Source organism: Grampus griseus (assembly GCF_964374135.1).
Source record: "Grampus griseus genome assembly, chromosome: 15".
NCBI classification, from domain to species: domain Eukaryota; kingdom Metazoa; phylum Chordata; class Mammalia; order Artiodactyla; family Delphinidae; genus Grampus; species Grampus griseus.
In genome coordinates, this window is record NC_139009.1 from 81,036,711 (window position 1) to 81,059,540 (window position 22,830).

General features: G+C 44.2%; 1 protein-coding gene across 1 annotated transcript in view; it reads right to left on the bottom strand.

The window, feature by feature from the left end:
• CRACDL (CRACD like) overlaps window positions 1–22,830 on the bottom strand; it is a gene marked incomplete at its 3' end in the record, with an annotated part of 62,005 nt that overhangs the window by 26,988 nt on the left and 12,187 nt on the right. Inside the window, 6 exon segments of the mRNA XM_082672897.1 lie at window positions 2,926–3,090; window positions 3,441–3,576; window positions 9,249–9,252; window positions 9,255–9,307; window positions 10,697–10,865; window positions 17,506–17,585. Coding sequence (XP_082529023.1) covers window positions 2,926–3,090; window positions 3,441–3,576; window positions 9,249–9,252; window positions 9,255–9,307; window positions 10,697–10,865; window positions 17,506–17,585 — 607 coding nt within the window.

Below are 22,830 nucleotides of genomic sequence, written 5' to 3' on the forward strand. Positions count from 1 at the left end.
GGGAAAATATGGCTCAAAGAGCCTGAGGAAGCAGCCTGGAATTCAGAGGCTTCTGTGGGGTGACCCTGGACACAGGGTCCTGGACACCCTGACAGACAGCTGCTTTACCACATTTGTCCTCAAAAAGAGAGGCCCTGCCACTGGGGGAGGGTGGCTCATGGGGAATGGGCCCCAGACACAGGGCAGGGGTGGCGGGCAGGCTGGGGGAAGCAGGGCAGGCACTGACCTCCCTGATCCCATTCAATTGTCTCCCAGGTCCCCCGAGGACACAGACCCAGAGGTGAGGGATCCAGCCCGCGGCCTCACCCACAGCAGGAGGCCTCACCTTCTTTTGCCATCAGAGCTGTACCGTCTCCCCTGTTGTCTTTCCTTGTCACCCAGAGCAAATCAGACCTGCCAGTTTGCCACCTCGACCCCTTGTTTCCTACTTAATGGTCGGAAACCTAGATTAGGACCTCTTAGATGTAATTCTACCTTAAACATCACTAAAGAGATTTCCTCAGTCGTTACCTCACGTGGTAATGAGATTTTAAAAATAATTTCCGTGTATTTCCTGAAAAACTCATCCCATCAGAAAATGTCACCTTGGCAGTGTCATCAAATACTTGTTAATGAAGACCTTTCTTCATAATAATCTTCATTAAGTTCTCTGTCAAGCATGTGGGCCCGTGTAAGGCGTCACACAGGAAAAAACCCAACAGCCTGCAGTCCCATCCTTTTGGGGTTTAACGTGGCATCACATCAAATAGCATGTGTTACATAAATGCATTTTAAAGGGTGCTTTGTCTCCCCCTCTCGATCGGCCCCCTGGACCCAGAAAACTATCAAGGCACAACATATGATCACTGTGTCTTCAAAAACCATGATGATAAAGATGATAGTTTTTAAGTCTTAAAGGCTCAAATTTTGGTTTCCGATGAAGCTAGTGGATTGTTCCTACTACCCAATACTTGATAAATTCTCAGAACGTTTTTTTAAGATGACATCACTACCAAAGGAGGGGTGTTGAAAAGGACAAGGTCAGCCCTGCCCAGTATGAGTGGCTCCCAGTCAGCGGACTGTGGAATTTGTGCATCACGGTGCTTTGCGGGTTTGGGAGCTGGGCTCACTCTTTAATCCTTAACAGATGTAGAAGCTACCCGCTCTCCTGTACCGTCTGTCCCAGCTAAACGCAGAGAACCACGACGCCGGGAGAGTCAGAGAACTGTGGGGTAGAAGGAGGGTGAGTCAGTCAACAATGGCTCGCCAGACACATCCCCCCAACCACGCAGCCTGAAGCACACACAGTCACATCCACTCCTGAGGCTGTGGCCACTGAGCTGCTGAGATGCGTGTGTCACGTGGTGATGACACCTTAACACGGCCATCAGACTGTCCACTTGCCCCTCCAGTATTTTAAGGTGCTAAGGGGTGCAGGGTGGGCTTGGAGTCCAGGCAATGGGCCAAATCTTCCTCCTTGTCTTCTCTGCTTTCTCCTCGAGGTGGGAGAGCAGGTGTGGGTGCCCTACTGCCCTCTGACCTGCTCGCAGAGCAAGCAGGGACAGGTTGACCCTAGGGCAGAATTCTGGAGAGAGGCATTCTCTGGCCTTCTGTGCAGAAACCCGCACCCTGGGCGTGTTCACTCTCAGCTACACCACAGCTCTTCCTCTGCCTTTATCCGTGGGGCTCTGGGAACCCACAACGGCAAACAAGTCAGGTAAATACTCCTCCTCCTGCCTTTGCAGGGGGGCTTCTGAACGTCCAGGTGGAAGTGACGGCTGAGTATATTTCAGAGCAGCATGGAACCTGCAGGACTTGCCTGAGGATGGCCCTCGACCAGGGCACAGGGACCCTCCAAGGACACACAGGGCAGGGGTGTGGCTATATACGTCATGGGTCGTAACACGGATGACTCCAACTCCATCCACCCCACAGCAAGGCTTGTCTACAAGGGGAAACGATCCGCTGTTTCATCACTTATGTACTCATGTAACATAAATGATGTGGATTTTATCACTGAGCCCACTGTATGGGCTCAAAATGGCAGCACCACGAGCTATGTTGTTTATACTAGGGGTCTCCAACCCCAACCCGGTCGCGGATCGGTACCGGTCCAAGGCCAGTTAGGAACCGGGCCACACAGCAGGAGGCGAGTGGCAGCGGGTGGCCAAGTGAAGCCCCATTTGCTGTTCCCCATCGCGCACACTACCGCTGGAACTATCCCCCGCTTCCCCTACCCCGCCACATCCCCCTCCTCGGCCCCGGTCCGTGGAAAAACTGTCTTCCATGAAACCAGTCCCCGGTGCCACAAAGGTTGGGGACCGCTGGTATACACACAAAAAAGTTCAATTCTTCCTCCTGGATTCCAAAGGGGGTGGGGGACTTCTGGGATCAGTTCCCCGCCCTGCTGAGGTCAGAGACACCTCTCCTGCTTGTCAAACTTTCCCTGCTGCCCTGTCTGCCAGCGCCACGCCTCACATTTCTACCCCTAAGCTAACAAGTTCTCAGAGTCCCAAACTCACATGCAGGAGCCTAGACTAAGTCATATGTGTTACCACTCCCTTCTCCCTCCAGCCAAATGTCATGATGACAGAAAACAGATTCAAAGCCGTTTTCCTTCTTTTAGATGAGATGCCTGGTCTGGTCATCTGCTCAGACAGGAAAAACGAGGTATAGGGTTGATTGTATCAGCCCTCTATCCACCATGGAAAATGTTCCCCAAACCATATCTCCTAAAGAGACCTGAATTTCTGCTCAAAGAATGAAAACAAATGCAGTCCAAGGCCTGACAGTGGGTTCCAGTGACCTGGCTAGAATCCCTCCTGGCTGCACGGAGCACGACCCAGCACGGGAGTCTAAGGGGAACACACACAGGGGCCACCGGAGTCCCCGACAGCCCTATGTGGCAGGCGCGGATGGAGTCGAGGTAGTGCAGGCTACACTTGCCTTTACGGTGGTGCTGGGGCCGATGTCGTGCAGCAAGGACATCTCTGGGGGGCTCCTGGGCAGACCGTCGTCCTCAGAGCTCATGCCAGCATCATCTCCCCGCCTGGCCGGAAGGCCCCCCGGAGGAGGTGGCAGCCCCATTTTCACATTACACTGTATTTTTAACTAGATCGGAATAAAGAACATTTGCTGTTGTTTTCGTCAGCAACTTTTCTCAACAAATGCTCCCACTGCAATTCATTCATTCAAGAGATATTTTCAGCACCCTTGCCTGGGGCAGGGAACTGAACTGCGAGTCTGCCACCAGCTCTGCCGCTGTCATCTTGAAAATGAGTGGTTATAACTGAGAATGAGGTATGGTCCAATTGTAACTAACTGGGTGAGTCTTGGGAGAGCTGCGACGTGCATGCAATTGGGCTTTAAAATAGATCAAGTAAACCCAGCAGAAATCATCTTAAGACTTCCCAATGCCTACCTGACATACGTACCCAGTGTCGCCACGGGGAAAAGTTTACCTGCAAAGCTTTAATCCGGTCACACACATTTTCTTGGGAAAAGACCCGCACCGGCCGAGGAGGGTCCTGTCCCGACTCAGGAATGAAAATACTGTCGTGTGAGAGGGCCCGGCTGCCCAGCGTGCCCCTTGACTCCCTAGGACGAAAGAAGCACTGTGACCCTCGGCTGGTCCCGGGGGGCTTGGGATGGGGCTAAGGGCACATGCTACAACAAGCCTTCAGCTGCATTTATTTTTTTTAACTGCTTACGACTTTGGTTCATCCTGTCAAATACCACGGTCAATTATTAGGAGCTTTGTAGAGATAGGGATTTTTCTAACAGATCTGAAGGTTATGTGAATTCTTTTCGTTAAGCGAAAAACCAAGGTCTGACGAGGTGTGAGGTCTAGGACAGCAGGCCTGCAGAGAGGAAGGGCTGGCAGGAGGCCTGGGTTGGCTGGCAGGCTGTGCAGACTGTCCTGGATGCCCAGGGAGGGTGAGGTCTTTCCTTGTGGGCAAACATGCAGCCCCTCAGTGGGCTGGAGACCGTGTTTGCACAGCAGGCTGAGGGCTTGCCAGACGGAGGCATCCTTACAACGTGGTCCAAAACACACACGTCCATGGCTGGGTTTGAAAAGAATTGCGATGTGCAAAGCCACATCCTCATCTCATTACCTGATGTGATCTGTGCAACCCAGCTCATGTGCCAAGGTCCTGGGGCGGAGATGGCGGCCCCTTCTGGCATCACCATCCCAGCCCCTTCCCCAGCCCCGAGCTCAAGGCTCCAATTTGGAACTGAACCCACAGGACATTCACAAAACGTGCTAAGAGGATGTGGAAGTTATCGTCAGATTTTCCTAGCGGCGCTGGCGGCCTGAACAATAGGTGGAAGGAGGTGACTGAGACACGATGATGAAGGAAGGAAAGCCTGTCCGAAGACGCTGCCACCTTCTGCACCAACAGCCCTTCCCCCACCCCAGCCCTGGGCATCCTGTCCTTTGTGAGGCATTAGGGACTCCTGGGTGTGACCCCACCCCATGTTGGTTAGTGATGTTTTCTAGCTTCCTTCCAGCCGCTAGAGTAAGTTTGCAAGTGGGGAACCCACAGCTCACAAATGTCCTCACATTTCTGGGAGAGAGTGAGGCCGAGTGAAAGAACCAGGAGGGCCTCCTGCTAATGGCAGCTGTTGTCACAAAGATCATATGCACACCTGGGCTGCCGTCCCACAGCGGGCAGCCCATGGCCACACCCTCTGGAAACCATAATCACTGCCCAAACACCTCCACTCTGGGTGTAACTAGAATTCAAGACAGTGTGAAAAGGCCGCTGCAAAGACACAAAATGCTATATGCTCAAGGCCATTGACTACAGCATTATTTATAGATGCAAAAGACTGGAAAGAGCCCACATGTCCCTCAGCAGGTACCTGAATAAACTATGGGACGTGATATACTAGAGGCTCTGCAGCTGACCAAAGGGGTGAGGGGCAACCCTGTGTGCAGGTAGCACCAGACTCTAATAAGTGAAAAATAAAAACGGAGTGCAGACAGTGCTGTGTTAGCTCTGTGTGGGAAAGGGGGTATGAACACATACAAACATACGTGTGTTTGCGTATATTTTTAAAAAATAAAAATAGAAAGATAAGGAACCAATGAATAAAAATAGCCTCCTTTAGGGCTTCCCTGGTGGCGCAGTGGTTGAGAGTCCGCCTGCAGATGCAGGGGACGCGGGTTCGTGCCCCAGTCCGGGAAGATCCCACATGCCGCGGAGCGGCTAGGCCTGTGAGCCATGGCCGCTGAGCCTGCGCTTCTGGAGCCTGTGCTCCGCAGCGGGAGAGGCCACAGCAGTGAGAGGTCCGCATACGGCGAAAAAAAAAAAAAGTCTCCTTTAAGGGGAAGGATAGAACAAGACAAGACTCAGGGTACCAAGGTTTCTACTTATACTTACAATGTTGTCTTTGAAACTATGAAAACATTTTGCATCGTTAAAAGACAAAATCAAACAAAAAGGGAAATCAGCCTCTAAAACTAGAAAACAAACAGAAGGAAACAAGTCTAATTTTATATCAGGTTGTCAGCATAAACACAGAGAAAGGAGTGATTTCAAGTGACTTTCACTTGACATCCAAGTGACTTTTGACTCTACATCTGTAATAGGATAAATTCTAAGAACAAAAAGCACAAAGACAGCAAATTGTACTTGGTAGTCTTAGTAGCAATATTGGTTAAAAAAAAAACAGTGCAGAACAATCTTTATAGTATGTAACCTCCGGGTGGGAAAGGGGGAAATGAAATTATTATAAGTACATTAAATGATGAAGAAAATAAATAATTTTGTTAGTATCATTAGGAACCAAGATTTCCAGTAAAAGAGAAAAGTGAATTCAAACAAAGAATCAAAGAAGCAACAAGTCTGTCTAAATAAATTTGAACTGGAAATACCAGTGAATTAATGATTTATTTTTCTCTTAAAAAAAACATATTTCCTAGCTACATCTACTGGAAAGGTCTAGAAGCAATGACAGCCAACTAACAACCATCAGCCCTGGCAGGCAGACTGTGGTCGCTAAAAATCATTTCACACTAAAAGGAAATGGCTGATTACAGGTCTACGGCAGGAAATGTACAAACTAACTTGGGATTTCTCATCATGCAAGAAAGCGAAGAACCTTCCAGAGACAAATGGGGTCATGTCAAAAGAACCAGGAGCTACCCTGCAGTGACTCTCAGTAGAATAGGATGGGACAGTGCGAGCATAAAAATGAACAGAGACTGTCATGGGTTAGGGCACATCAAATATATAAAAATCCATGCATTCACAATGATAGTCAAGAAAAAAAAGAAAAGAAAAAAAGAAAACTCATCACTCAGTTTTGGAAGTTTGCTAGGGTACCAGGTCATTACTCTGAAGGTAGATGGATAAAAAGAGAACCAAGCATCACCCTGCTTTTCCTGTACAACTTGTATTTCAGAGCAACCAAGGAGTGGATGAAGGAAAGGCCTTCTGCATAGACGAATGCTAGCTAGCACATATGCAGAATGAACGATCGAATTAGAAAAACCACCATTTTACAATGAAATAATGGATCTAGTAATGATCAGCAGCAGGTGTAAAAACCATCAGGTGAAGGTTCGTGGATGGATCACACTGAGAGAGACCCCCTGAACCCACCGCTCAGTCTCAGCATCACCAGAAGTGGGACAAACAGAAAGCATGTGCCTTGGGATGAGATGTGACAGGAAGTATCCAGGACCGTCTTGAATCTAAATCTAATTAAATATCGAGATCCAGCTACCATTCTACAAGAAATGCAGAGAATACAGACATGAGTCCAATCATACCAAAAGCAAGCAAATCCCGATTGTGGGATATTCTCCATTTGATCAGTGACATGAAACAAAGCAGGAAGGGTGAAGGAAAATTGTTATAGATCAAGAGACTCAAGAAGCATAACCCCACTGATACAGTAAACGGGCATCAACTTTTTAAACCCACAGGGTTTCATGTGGTGTGTCAGCCTTAATGTACCTTGGTAAGTGGACATTTCTGCCCATGGTGATGGATGACAAGTTGCTACAGAGTCTAGAAGGCTCACGGACTCTTCAAAGAGGCTAAAGAGTACCTTTACATTTTTGTCTCTTATACAGTCAATTACTCTATGACACAGGAACCAAGAATATATCATGGGGAAAGGACAGTCTCTTCAATAAATAGTGTTGGGAAAACTTGGACAGCCCCATGCAAAAGAATGAAACTGGACCACTATCATACCATACACAAAAATCAAAATGGATTAAAGACTTGAACATAAGACCTGAAACCGTAAAACTCCTAGAAGAAAACATAGGGAGTAAGCTCTTTGACATTGCTCTTGGCAATGACTTTTTGGATTTGACACCAAAAGCAATGGCAACAAAAGCAAATATAAACAAGTGGGGGCTTCCCTGGTGGCGCCGTTGTTGAGAGTCCGCCTGCCGATGCGGGGGACGCGGGTTCGTGCCCCGGTCCGGGAGGATCCCACGTGCCGCAGAGCGGCTGGGCCCGTGAGCCATGGCCGCTGAGCCTGCGCGTCTGGAGCCTGTGCTCCGCAACGGGAGAGGCCACAACAGTGAGAGGCCCGCATACAGCCAAAAAAAAAAAAAAAAAAAAGCAAATATAAACAAGTGGGGGCTTCCCTGGTGGCGCAGTGGTTGAGAGTCCGCCTGCCGATGCTGGGGACGCGGGTTCGTGCCCCAGTCCGGGAGGGTCCCACATGCCGCGGAGCGGCTGGGCCCGTGAGCCGTGGCCGCTGGGCCTGTGCATCCGGAGCCTGTGCTCCACAATGGGAGAGGCCGCAACAGTGGGAGGCCCGCATACCGCAAAAAATAAATAAATAAGCAAGTGGGACTACATCAAATTAAAAAGCTTCTGTGGCACAATACTGTAAATCAACTATACTTCAATAATAATAAAAAAAAGCTTCTGCGCAGCAAAGGGAACCATCAACAAAATGATAAGGCAATTTACAGAATGGGAGAAAATATTTGCAAATCTATATCTGGTAAGGGGTTAATATCCAAAATATTTAAAGGACTCACACAACTCAATAGCAAAAACCCAATCCAATTAATAAATGAGAAGATCTAAATAGACATTTCTCCAAAGAAGACAACAGACGGCCAACAGGTACATGAAAAGGAGCTCAACACCACTAATCATCAAGAAATGCAAATCAAAAACAGGAGACAAAGCTTCAGATCTGTTAGAAGGGCTTTTACAAAAATGACAGGAGATAAGTGGTATCGAGGATGTGGAGAAAAGGGAACCCTTTTGCACTGTTGGTGGGAATGTAAGTTGGGGCAGTCGCTATGGAGAACAGTATGGAGGTTCCTCAAAAAAATTAAAAATAGAACTACCATATGATCCAGCAATCTTGCTTCTGGGTATTTATCTGAAGGAAATGAAAACAGGATGTTGAAGAGGTATCTGCAGTCCCATGTTCATCGCAGCATGATTCACAATAGCCAAAACATGGAAACAACAGAAGTGTCCATCAATGGGTGATGGATAAAGAAGACGTGGGACATATATGCAACAGCACATTATTTAGTCATGAGAAAGGAGGACATCCTGCCATTTTCAACAACATGGATGGACCTTGAGAGAATCATGCTGAGTGAGATCAGACAGAGAACAAAAAATACTCTATGGCCTCACTTCCATGTGGAATCTAAAAAAGCCGAACTCATAGAAACAGAGTAGAAAGGTGGTTACCAGGGGCTGGGGGGTGGGGGAAATGGGGACATGTTGGTCAAAGGGTAAAAACTTCCAGCTATAAGATGAGTAAGTTCTGGGGATCTACAGCACAGTGATTACAGTTAATCATACTGTATTATATACTTGAAAACTGCTACGAGAGTAGATCTTAAATGTTCTCACCACAAAAAAAAACGGTAATTAGGTGACATGATGCAGGTATTAGCTAATGGTATGGTGGTAATCATGTGGCAGCATGTAAGCGTATTAAATCAACACGTTGTACACCTTAAAACTCCCATAACATTATATGTCAATGATCTCTCTCAATAAAGCTGGGAAAAAAAGAGAGAAAGCTCTTGTCTCACCTCTGCGCTGTTCTCTAAGGACATTATTTGCACTTCCCGGGTGTCATCACAACTCCACCCCAAGCTTCCGCTCCTAGCATCACTCTAGCAAACTTTCACCAGTAACTGAAGACCCGCCCCTGCCAGGTGCTGAGAATATAAAGATGAAAGGGGCACTGTCCCCACTCTCCATGGGCTCTGGTGACAGATGACGGACCAGTGGACAGGTCATTTCAGCCCAGCTCACCCCCCTGCTGTGTTCTTATTCCTTGGCTGGAGGGGCCGCTGAGTGTTCTGGTCGAGAGACTGGGTGGGTAGAGGCGAGTGTTATAATGTCCCTGGGGCTGGCCCAGTGAAGACATGTAACAGTGAGCGATTAGTTCTATACGATAATGTCTTGCTCCCCAAGAGTTTGGAGCTGCCTTAAAAATGCGTGTATAGCCCGTCCTCTCCACTCTTCACAAGGTCCCATGTGGGTGCCTCCTATTCCCAGCCAGCACCAGAAAAAAAAAACAACCTGAAAGACAAAGTTCAAATCTCTCCTCTTTAGTCGTTTGGCGCCACCAAGCGGTCAGTGTAATTTCTACTCCTTTAGAAACAGGCAAGGAGACTGGTGAGGAAGGAGGGGACAGGACCCCATCTCAGCACGGTCTGTCTCCCAATCCCAGGGTCATTATGCCTCATCCTCAAATTAAGGAGCCCATGTTGTTTAAAAGAAACAAAACCTGGCATGGCAACAGATCTGGTTTTGGTTTTGGTTTTGTTTTTTCCCTTTTACTCACAGAAATAACTGCTGGAATAACCAACGCATATGTATTATAACTATATTCTGATGAAGTACAAGTTACAAAAATACAGATTTCTTCCCTAGACTTTCCCATATTTCATACCTATTGAAATATGGGTTTCTGTTCTTCCTAACAATATTTTTGGATGATTTTTCTAAGACTGAACAGCAAGAGGCCTTCCCCCTACTCCTCTCTCTCTCTCCAGTGGAAAATTTTCTTATTGGGTTACTGAGGACTCAGGCTTAGAGAGATGTATTTTTCTGGTATAGTATCCAGGTCCTCAAAAGAGTTTTAAGTCAAATTAAATGAGGGATTACTTCCTAATCTTGCTACTTTCAGCTGTAGGACATTGGGCAAATTTTCCGAAATTTCTCTAAAGCTTGGTTTGTTCATTTATAAAATGGTATTTCTTACCTTCTCTTTCATAGTTATGTAGACTTTTTTATTTATTTATTTATTTTTTGCTGTACGCAGGCCTCTCACTGTTGTGGCCTCTCCGGTTGCGGACGCGCAGGCTCAGCGGCCATGGCTCATGGACCCAGCTGCTCCGCGGCATGTGGGATTTTCCCGGACCGGGGCACGAACCCGTGTCCCCTGCATCGGCAGGCGTACTCTCAACCACTGCGCCACCAGGGAAGCCCTAGACTTTTAATATATACACACCTGGCACATAGCGGGTACCTGATAATGTTCCCCTACCCCCCGCTCCAACTTTCTCCATCCCTATGTACGAAAAGACAGAAAACACCATATCTATGGAAGAACCTCCAGTGGAATTACCTAGGAGGAAAGTAAGCTCAGAAACCCACCAAGTTACCATGACAACTAGCCCAAGTATTGGGGTCCTCCTGTGACCCCTCCTACCCCTTCGAACACACAAGCCTGAAGGATGGAAAAGGCAACTTACTCCAGCTCATCCTCTGAGTCGTAGCCCACTGGCCCTGACTCGATGGCAATGACCTCATTCTTTGCCTGGCTTTGTTTCCAGGTGCTACTTCCTGTGGAAGAAGGAGATTCCTTTCTCTTCTTCTTCCCAAAGAACTTCTTAAACGTTTTGAATTTGGATTTTTTCTTTCCTATGCAAAAAGAATGCATGTGAGTATTTACCAGACACGTATGAGATGTGCACGGGAAGGAAAGTAAGATTTCTGTCCGTGCATCAATTATTCGCTCCTGAAAAGTCCTTTTACCACACAGAAGGTTGTGAAGCACACAGCATACCATTTTTGCACACCTGAAAGCATCTTGATTTCTGTCTATTTTGGACATTGAATAAAACAGCCAAGAAAGCTTTGGAGCATGATCACAGAAACAAGGCACAAGCAACTTCCCTCTTACTTGAAATCAACACTTTTTTAACATATCTTTCACCTCCTTGGTTCAATTTATTCCTAAAGAGTTAATTTTTTTGATGCAACCATGCTTTTTATTTCTATTACCATACATTTGTTTTGCCCATTCTTGAATTCATACGGCACATCCTGTATGAGTAGAATCATACAGCATATACTCTTGTGTGTGGCTTCTTTCCCTCCATATACCGCTTTTGACACTTTGCATGGTGATGCGTGCATTTTGCATTCTTCCTCTTTTTCTAAATTGCTAAGTAATATTCCACTGTATAAAATCAGATTTTAATCCCTAAAATAAAAATAGTCAAAAGCAAAAATTCCTGATGAGGTAAAGCCCGTAAATGATAACCCAAATTATTTTCCAAGGTAATCCTCAAGTGCTAATACATATATATATATATGTATATATAACTGAATCACTTTGCTGTACCGCAGAAACTAACACAACATTGTAAATCAACTATACTTCAATAAAATAAATTTTTAAAAAATCCTCAAGTGCCCATGATTTCGGCAGCTCAGCAAAGTCCATTCCTTTCCTTCTGAATATGAGAACTAACAACAGAAGGATGGAACATCACAGGTTACCAGGCTGCGGTCTAATATATCCTGAAAATTTGCTAACAATTGATTTGTTTGATAAGTAAATCATTCTGTAAGCTGAATTTCTTTTTTTATAAATTTACTTTTATTTATTTATTTATTTTTGGCTGTGTTGGGTCTTCATTGCTGTGCCCAGGCTTTCTCTAGTTGCGGCAAGCAGGGGCTACTCTTCGTTGCGGTGCGCGGGCTTCTCATTGCAGTGGCTTCTCTTGTTGCCAAGCCGGGCTCTAGGCATGCGGGCTTCAGTAGTTGTGGCATGCGGGCTCAGTAGTTGTGGCGCATGGGCTTAGTTGCTCCACGGCATGTGGGATCTTCCTGGACCAGGGCTCGAACCTGTATCCCCTGCATTGGTAGGCAGATTCTTAGCCACTGCGCCACCAGGGAAGTCCCTGAATTCCTTTTTAAAACACCAGGATCTTTATATTTGGTTTATGTTCATGCCCCCCTTGGGAAGTTTACATGATCTTGCCTTAATGTGGAGAATTTCTTAGGATTACTCTACAGTTGGAGTACCTATATGACCTTAGGTGGAGCAGATTCCTGCCCAAAAGGAAATGAGTTCTACAGCCAAGTTTTCTTAACTTACAGTGGGAGTTTCCTTACCTTTATAATCTCAAAACGTTTATGTTGTTAACTGATTGGTCTCAAAGAGAGCTTATTATTTGGAAAGCCTCTTCAGAGTTTTTTGCATCTGCCAGGACACCATCTGGCCTTTGCCTAGTTGACAAATAGATATGCACCCCTGAAGGTCTGCACAAACACGCAGCCTCACGATCCTTTACAGTCAAAGAGGCTCCTTCGGGATTAAAGCAAGTGGCTACCAACACCCAGAGTACAGCCGCTGAACACTTGTTTGATTTGCCATAATTAGTTGGCCATCCACTGGAGGCCCATTTGTGTTATATCTGTTAGGCTGCTAGCCTTTTTCATTCAATTTCTTTAATGGTTATAGGAACTATTTGGGTTTTCTATTTCTTGAATTTGTTTTATTGTTTCATTTTTCTAGAAATTTGTCTTTATTTCCCACATTTTCAAATGCACTGGCATATAGCTGTTAATATCCTCTTATTATCTTAGCGTCTGTACTATCTATAATAAAGCCCCCTTTTCTCAGCCCTGCTATTATCTGTCCCTCCTTTTTTCCTGGATCAATTACACAAGAGGTTTGTCAATTTCCTTTGCCTTAAATAAAGTTTGGCTTTGTTCATTCTCTCTACTGAATGTTTATTTTTTTATTGGACTAATTTCTGGTCTAGTTTTTCCTTCCTTCCTCCTACTTTCTTCAGGTTTACTTTGCTATCTTTTTAAACTTCTTGAGATGAATACTTGGCTAATCAATTTTTAGGCTTTCTGTTTTTATAATACACACATTTAAGGCAATGCATTTCCTTCTAAATCTGTTTTAGCTGCATCTACATGTTTTTTCTTCTTTTTAAAAATATTTGTTTCTTTATTTATTTGGCTGTACCAGGACTTAGTTGTGGCACACTGGATCTTCCTTGCAGCACACTGGGCTCCTAGTTGTGGCATGCGGGATCTTTTTTTTTTTTTTTTTTTTAGTTGCGGCTATCGGAATTCTAAGTTGCGGCACGCATGGGGGATCTAGTTCCTTGACCAGGGATCGAACCCAGGCCCCCTGCATTGGGAGTGTGGAGTCTTAACCACTGGACCCCCAGGGAAGTCCCTGCATCTACATGTTTTGATATATAGTTTCCTTACTATTTGCTTGAAAATATTTTCAAATTTTCATTATAATACCTTTTTGGACCTATAGGTTATTTAGAAAAGTATGTCAATATCCAAGCACTTGGGGATTTTATTATCTTTGTTATTGAGTTCTAGCTTAATTGCGCTGTGGCCAGAGAACATACCCTGCATGATTTGAATCCGTTCGAATTTGTTGAGACTTGCTTTATGGCTTACCATATATTTGTAAATGTTCCTAGAGCACTTGAATTAATGTATTTTCTTCAACGTTCTATACACATCGATTAGGACAGGCCTTTTTCTTTTTAATTGTGTTGTCCAAGTACTTTGTCTTTAATTTTTAATACATCTGTCCTATCAATTAGGTGTATTAAAAATAACCCACTCTGATTGTAGATTTATCGTTATTTAGCTGTCAATTTCTACTCCATAAATTTTGACATCATGTTGATAAATGCCAAAGAAAGGTAAAATTAATATCTTCCTGGGGAAGTGAACCTACTGTGAAATGACCCTCTTTATTTTTAGGAATGCTTTTTGCCTTAAATTTTATTTTGATTGCTATTGATACAGCTATGCCAGCTTCCCCTGGCCCAGTGTTGCAAGGTTCCTTTTCTTCTATCCCTTTTACCTTCAACTTTTCTGAATCCTTATATTTAAGAGATATAGAGTTTTAGAAAGCCAATTTGAGCTTTACACTTCTAACTGGAACAATTAACGTAACTAGCTACTGACCCTTATTCTAATTACTGATATGTTAATAAAAACAAGTCTACCATCTCTGTGGTTTTTTTTTTTTTTTTCTGCAGTTTTTCTTAATCTCCTTTCTTGCTGTCTTCCGGACTAACTGACTTTAAAAAATTATTCCATTATCTTCCCACTTCTAGTTTGTAAACTTTGCCTTTTACCTCTGTTCTTTCACGGGTTACCCTAGAAATTATACCCCACATTCTATTAAGGGACAAAACAAGAAAGTTAGAATACTTTAATCCTATGTTTATGCCCTATTGTTTTCATTCTGATCTTTAAAAACCCAAAAGATATTATTCCATGTTCATTTAGATGTGTTTGCTTGTTTCTCATTTTCTTTGCTTATCATTCCTTCCTGTGTCCAAATCCTCCATCAGGATGATTTTCCTTCCACCCGAAGGGAGATTCCTTTAGAATCTGAGGGTCTCCTGGTGACAAACTCAGTTTTTGTTTACCTGAAAATGCCCTTATTTCTCCTTCATTCCTAAAATATCGTATCCGTAGGTTTAACATTCTAGGTTGGCAGTTATTTTTTCTAAGTTATGCTTTCAGTAATATTAAGACATTATTTCACTGTGTTGTGGCTTCTGTCGTGTGGTCAGGAAGTCAGTTTTTTGTTCCTTCGAAGGTAATCTTTTTTCCTCAGACTAATTTTAAGATTTTTTCATTTTTGTCTTTGGTTTTCTACATTTTCATTAGATGTGGATTTCCTTTTATTGATCCTTTTTGGGATTCATTCAGTTTCTTAAATCTGTGGACTGGAGCGCCTTTTGTGTTTTTTTTTTTTTTTTTTTTTTTTTTTTTTGCGGTACACGGGCCTCTCACTGCCGTGGCCTCTCCCGTTGCGGAGCACAGGCTCCGGACGCGCAGGCTCAGCGGCCATGGCTCATGGGCCCAGCCGCTCTGCGCATGTGGGATCTTCCCGGACCGGGGCACGAACCCGCGTCCCCTGCATCGGCAGGCGGACTCTCAACCACTGCGCCACCAGGGAAGCCCTGTGGTTTTTTTTTTTTAAGTCAATTCCAGAAAATTCTCAGCTATTCTCTCCTCTCCTGAGACTGTGCTCAAATGCATGTTACACCCTTTCACTTATCTCTATGCTTCCTGTTCTCTTTCTGTATCTTCCTTCTTTTTACCACTCTGTGATACATTCTGTATACTTTCTTGTGCTCTCTCTCGAGCTGATATAATCTGCTATTAAACTCATCCACTTAATTTTTAATTGTAATAGTTTTACTTATTTCTAAAAAATCCACTTGATTGTTTTTCAAATCTGGTACCTCATTTAAAAGTTGTTTTAAAAATTACATCAGTAAAATTGACTCTTTTTGGTGTATACAGAGTTGAATAACCACCACCAAAATCAAGATACATCATCATTGTGCTGTCTTTTGTAGTCAAACCCTTCCCCTACCTTTAACCCCTGGAGAGCACTGATATCGTCTCTGTTCTTATAGTTTTGCCTTTTCCAGAATGTCATATAGAGTGATTCAGACAGTATGTATCCTCTTGATTCTGGCTTTTTTTCACTTACCACCATGCATTAGAGATTCATCCATGTTGTTACCTCAATCAATAGCTTGTTCCTTATTATTGCTGAGTACTGTTGCATTGTATAGATAGAAACAAAGTGGTAAACAAAATGAAAATTGTTATAGGTTTTTGTGTAAACATAAGGTTTCACTTCTCTTAGGTAAATACCTAGGAGTGGGATTGGTGGCTCATAGACTAAGTGTGTATTTAATTTTATAAGAAACTGCTAAAATACTTTCCAAAGTGGCTGTACCATTTGCATTTTCATCAGCCATATATGAGAGTTCCAGTTGCTCTGCATCCTCACCAGCATTTGTTTCTGTTTTTGTTCTGCCATTCTAATAGGTGTATAGCGGTATCTCGGTGTAGTTTTAATTTGCATTAACTAATGACTATCGGTGTTGAGCACTTTTTCATGTGCTTTTTTGCCATCTGTGTATCTTCTTAAGTAAAGCATCTTTAAAAACCTTTTGACTATTTTTAATTGGGTTGTTAGTTTTCTTACTGTCGAATTTTGAGTGTTCTTGTCAAATGTGATTTACAAATATTTTCTCCCAGTCTGTGATTTGACTTCTCATTTTCTTAACAGTGTCTCTTACAGAGCGAAAGTTTTAAATTTTGATAAAGTCCAATTTATCGACTTTTTCTTTTAGGGACTGAGTTGTCATATCTATGAACTCTTATCTAATCCTTGGTCATAAATATTTTCTCCTATATTTTCTTTTAAAGCATTTATAGTATTACATTTATGACTATGATATATTTTAAATTAATTTTTCTATACTCATTTGAGTTCAAATAAACTTTGAACTCTCAAAGTTCATTTTTTTACATATGAATGTCCAATTGCTTTAGCACCATTTGTTGAAAGACAATTACCAGCGTATCTACTGAAATGTGACAGAGGAAAAGTAGTCCTAATATGGAATAATAATATATAATAATATATTATGTAATATATGAAATAAAGTCTGTAATGAAATTAGTATCTGAAGCTAAGAGATAAGCGCTAGGATTTAATATTATTGGAAGCTGTTCCCCTGAACTACCTCAAAGACAATCACTATTAGCACTTTGACTTAAGAGAGAGAGACGGAGAACTCTGTCACCAAAATAAGGTGAGTAAAAATGGCTGATACGGGAAAAGGCACATGTGGGGAGATTAACGTTTTCTAATGTCAGTTTTACAACTCTATACAGACATACAGAGCAATCTATGGATAACAGTAAACCAATCGCATAACTGGGTAACTCTTGGAATGCGTTATGAGATGATGATTGATGCGCTTGGAATTTAGCTCAGTAGAAAGTGCAATAAAGGTCTCCTGAAGGAGGGTAAAAGCCATAAAAGAGGACTCAAAGGCTCTCTCTTGATATCATTATTTCTTCTGGATGATTAGACCGTCCAATACTCTGCCCGACGTCCCACTGAAACTTTTGGATGTTCCTGGATGGTAAATGATTCCATTGCATCTCACTTCCTTTGCTTTCGAGTCAACCAAACTTTGGGACATGTTCACCTCCAGGAAGGAGGAAAATGAGTAATCCACCCCCACCCCCGCTGCCGTGTCTGACAGAGAAGCCAAGGAGCACTGCCCCCGGGTGGCCGCCAACCGTCTGGACGTGCTCTCCAGCCACATGTGTCTGAACACACTGTGAACTGAACCCACACTCCACGTAGAGAACCTAAAGCCCTGGCTCTAGCAGCCCCTCTCTCAGCCCTACAACGCAACAAGGGCTCCACCCAGCACAGGGGAAGTAAGGGCCTTACCTGTGCTGTCCTCCCCAAGGCCTTCCGCGGCCTCCCGAAGCTTAATGTCCATCACCCTCGTGGAAATCATGTCCAGCTCACTAAAATCAGATAGAAAGTCATGTTAGAGGAGCAAGTCTAACAGAAGTTATCAGTGACTGAAATGGTGGTGACTGCCTCTTGCCCATGTCCCTGGCAAAGACAGATTCCAGGTCAGTAGAGGCCAAAAACATGTCCAAGATTAGTAACCACATCAGCATTTATCTAATCACTGACCAGAGCCATTTAATGGAAAATGCTTCACCGATTTACACAATGCAGATTTCATTCCTTTCTTTGAAAAAAAAATTTCAGAAATTAGGTTTTTCTCTTGTTCACTGTAGAAAGTTTGGAAGGTAGAATGAAAATCACCCATTATCCCACCAACCAAGAATGACTAACTATGGAACGTTTTAATGTATTTCCTTCCAATATCTTTTATGCAAATATTTATGTGCACAAGCACACATGCACTATATTATTAGTAAGACTGAGTTCCTGATTTTCTTATCCCACATCAGTAAAATTCTTGATGTTATTGTAATGGCTACATAATGTTTTGATGTTATGCTGTACCATCACTTATTTATATTGTTTCTTTTTTGAACTTTTTATGAAAAATTTCAAACAGATATAAAAGTACAGAGAATGTATAATGAATTTAAAACATGGGGACTCTTGTTCATTTTTACCCCTTCTCCACTCCCCGCTAACTAGGTTATTTCAAAGCGAATCATTCCACATACCAGTATCATTTCATCCATAGGGACTTGCCTTCTCCCCAGATTAAAAATTTCTGACTCTTCATGGAAATCAAATAAATGATTGCTGGTCAGTATTCCTGCTACAGAGTGTTGAGCTGCGTCCCTGCTTTCCACAACTGACTTTTAAACAGCACATTCTATCCCACACAGACTAACTCCTCATTTACTTGGAAGGCTATTCCTTATTGGCAATTACTATGAATTCTCGTACTTTAAAAGGGAGCTAAAATATTTAATTAACCAATTAACATTTACCACTTGCACACAGTACATATGGGAAATGATGGGAAAAATTTAAAAAAAAATTAACAGAGGAAAGAAGATGCAGGTCTTTGCTAGAGCTGGGTCTAATATTTAGGTCTCCTTTAATATTAATGTCAAATATTAATGTCAAACTGCCCCATCCCTGACCAGCCAATTCCTTAAAAGGGGAACAAAGCTTCATTAGCCTTGCTTCTTGATTTTGATATAATTTGGCTTTACAAAAATGTTGGATCAACAGAATGAAGGAGAAAAACACCACACACACAAATCATCTCAACTGATGCAGAAAAACCATCTGACAAAATTCAACACCCTTTTGTGATAAAAAAAAAAGCGCTCAAAAACCTAGAAATAGAGAAAAACTACCTCAGCATAATAAAAGCCATATATAAAAAGTCCACAGCTAACATCATACTCAACACTGAAAAACCTAAAGTTTTTCCTCTAAGATCAGGAACAAGACGCTCTCACCACATCTATTCAACACAGCACTGAAGTTCTAGCCAGAGCACACAGGCAAGGAAAATAAATAAAGGGCATCTAAGTTGAAAAGGAGGAAGTAAAATGATCTCTGTTCACATGTGACATGATCTCACATGTAGAAAATCCTAAAGATCCCTGCCACACTGCACACACACAGAACTGTTGGAACAAATGAATTCAGCAAAGTTGCAGAACACAAAATGAACACACACTCATCTGTTGTTTCTATAAACTAACAGTGAACAATCCCAAAAGGAAATTAAGAAAATAATTCCATTTACAATAGCATCAAAAAGAATAAAGCACTAAGGAATAAATTTAACCAAAGAGACAAAAGACTTATATCCTGCAAACTAGAAAATGTTGATGAAAGATTGAAAATAATGCCAATAAATGGAAAGACATCCCGCGTTCATAGATTGAAAGACTTCTTGTTGTTATGACGTCCATACTACCCAAAGCAATCCACAGATTTAATGCAATCTTTATCAGAATCCCTGATCCCACAGTACCCTGCCGCTTGATGTTACTATAGGGGATGGGGCGGCTACCAGAGGATTTGAAGGAAGAGGCAGTAGAGAAGGAGCAATGCAAGGAGCAAGGAGAGTAAAAGTGGTCAGATTTGGTTAAGAGTCACCAACTACCACCCTGGATACCATCTTCTATGGTTGCCGCTGAGCTAGAAAGTACAAGTGCTTGAGGTTTCTATCGCTTGAATTTGGAGTTAACAGCTGCAATTACTTATCAAGCATGCAGCATATCATCTGATTGTCTCATTTCATCTCCAAGAACTCTAAGTATTCCCATTTTGGAAATGAGAACATGTATTATGTATCAGGTAAGTTTATTAACTGGCCCAAAGTAGTGAGGCAGAGACACCAACCTATATACCCATACTGACCGCATATGCAGGGTGGGCAGGCACTTATGAGGCCTGGGGATACAGCGATGGATGAGACCAACTTGGTCCCTGCCTCTTGCACGTGCTGACCCAGTGCAGTGGAGCATCCTGAGCTGTCCCCAGAGGGGCTTAAGGGAAGCTGGGAAATCCAGAGGACACCAATCTCCCACGGAAATGGCTCTGCCTGCCAAGCAGCCCCTGTCCAGCATCAGGCCAGGCTCAGAGGCTGAAGGAGCCCCAGGAGACCATCCATGGGGTCTGACAGGGCATCTTAGTCAGCAGGGGGTGGGGGTGGGTTGAGGCTGCCATGATTTATCAGCTAACACTCCTAAGAAACCATGAGGTTACCTTCCAAATGTCCACTTCTGCACAGTTTACAAAATGTTCCTTGCCAGGAAGTGCTGAGAACATGCAAGCGTATGTGAGCGTGTGCACAAGCTTCGGAGGTGGGTGTACAGGAGGGCGCCCATCCCGCTGAGTGTGGAGTAGACCCAGGAGCTCAGAAACGCTTCTCCCTGGATTGAACCATGTGGCTGTGATAAAGCCCTGTGCACAGGGCAGAGGGCTCAGGAGCAGGTGGGAGGGTGAGCGGGAGACACCAGAGGATGGCCCGGTCCTCACCTTGCTGGAAGGTACGTGCTCGGCGGGGGCCCAGGAGCAGAAAGCAGCACGAGAGGCCGAGGCTGCTGATGAACTCGCGCTCAGAGGCAAAAGCCACCCCCAGACCAAGGGACGACAAGTCAGCCTCGCCCCACGTGGGAGGTTTGAAAGCCTGCTCACGCTTGAGGTTCCAAACAGCTTCTTACTCATAGGAGTGCAGTATGATGCGGAGGAAACGGGAAAGACTTGGAAGGGAGGCAGTGCTGGAGCTGAAGCCGCATCCCATCATGTACTAGGGCGGAGCCTCTGTTTCCTGGTTTACAAAATGGGGGCAGTAACACTTTAACGAAATGGGACTGAGAACACAGCACATACAAGCACCCGCTGAGAAGAGCTGTCGCTTTCTGCATCTCGTTTCTCACCATGGGCTCACGCCTCTGCACGATTGCAGACAAGAACACACATCACCGGCACGCCCTAGGGACTGGCCATGCTGTCTCACGTAGGCACAGTCTCCTTGGGCAAACGGCTCGCTTTGGAGCCACCAGTATCAAAGATGAAGACACCTGGGCTCCTAGATGACCCCTGACCTTCGCAAGGCTCCGCAGCCCGACGGACCGTGAATGAAACTGTTGCCAAGGAACTGACAGAAATATATTCCAGGCCCCGGAGGAACGCCCTCCACCTGGGACTGCGGGCTGTGCGGATGGAGGACCGTCCCCTGCACTCGAATGCTCCAGGTGCAAACACGCCGCAGCTGTTACAAGGGAACGTCTTCTCTGTTGAGCCCAATAACTTGCCCTGCTGAATACATGTTCCCCAACCCGAGCAAAATTGAAGAAAAAGCCAGAAGGAGACCCATAATTAGGAAGGCAATGTGGCAAATAACCAGTATCTCCCAGCACCCCTTCTGCTTCTCGCTGTAACTCAAAGTTCAAGTCAAGTGGCCCCAATGTCCCCTCAACCAGCTTCTGCCCTCCACCATCCCACCCCGTTGCTCTGACAGCTCAAGTCCAAGTACAGGAAAACTGGTTCTTTAAACCTGGACCTGAGGGGGCCTCTTCAGGGGTTCTAGTTAACTCAAAAGGGTGCTGAGCCTCCAGACCCCTCTGCACAGCACTCATCAGTGTGCATCTGGGCGCCTAACAGGATTCAGGGGCGTTCTGGATCCAAAGAAGGATCCTTGTGAGGGCTGCCCCACTGCCTCTCTCTGAACCCTAATTCACCAGAGGCTTCTCCCCAGCTTCCAGCAGAATTCCATCATTAGTTGCAGCTTATACTGAAAAATTCTACAGAAGTTTATTCACGTGAAGAATGAGAACAGATTTTAATATGGTATTTTAAAGGTACCCATCCATTACACTTATTTACACAATGCAAAGCAAAAGATCTGTATCCTGATTACATACCTCTGAGCCCATAATTGTATACAAAAACCTTAGTGTCCAGCCCTACAGACCCACTCATTCCACACCACCCTCCAGGCCCTGTTTGCATCTCTGTGGTATTCTGTCTCAGCCCCTGTACCTGTCTTCACAATGCTCACCACAGCTGTCAACAGAAACTTGTTTGTTAGGTGTCTGCCGACCACTCCCCTCACTTCCAAGGCTGTGAGCTTCTATGCCTGTCACATCCATTGCTCTCTTACCAGCAGTAAACAATCCAAAAATGAAGTTAAGAAAACAAGTCCATTTACAATAGCATACAAAAATAAACTACTCAGGAATAAATTTAACCAAGGAGGCAGAATACTTGTACTCTGAAAACTACAAAACATTGTTGAAAGAAATTAAAGAAGACATAAATAAGTGGAAAGCTATCCTGTGTTCACAGATCAGAAACTGAATATGTTTAACACAGCAATACTCCCCAAACTGATACACAGATTCAATGCATTCCCTTATCAAAATCCCAGATGGCTTTTTGCAGAAATTGACAAGTTGATCTGAAATTTCGTATGGAAATACGAAGGGCCCAAAACAATCTTGAAAGAGAAAAACAAAGATGGAGGACTCGCATTTCGCAGTTTCAAAACTGACTACAAGTCCACAGCAATCAAGAATGCGTGGTAGGGCTTCCCTGGTGGCGCAGTGGCTGAGAGTCCGCCTGCCGATGCAGGGGACGCGGGTTCGTGCCCCGGTCCGGGAAGATCCCACATGCCGCGGAGCGGCTGGGCCCGTGAGCCACGGCCGCTGAGCCTGCGCGTCCGGAGCCTGTGCTCCGCAACGGGAGAGGCCACAACAGGGAGAGGCCCACGTACCGCAAAAAAAAAAAAAAAAAAAAATGCATGGTACT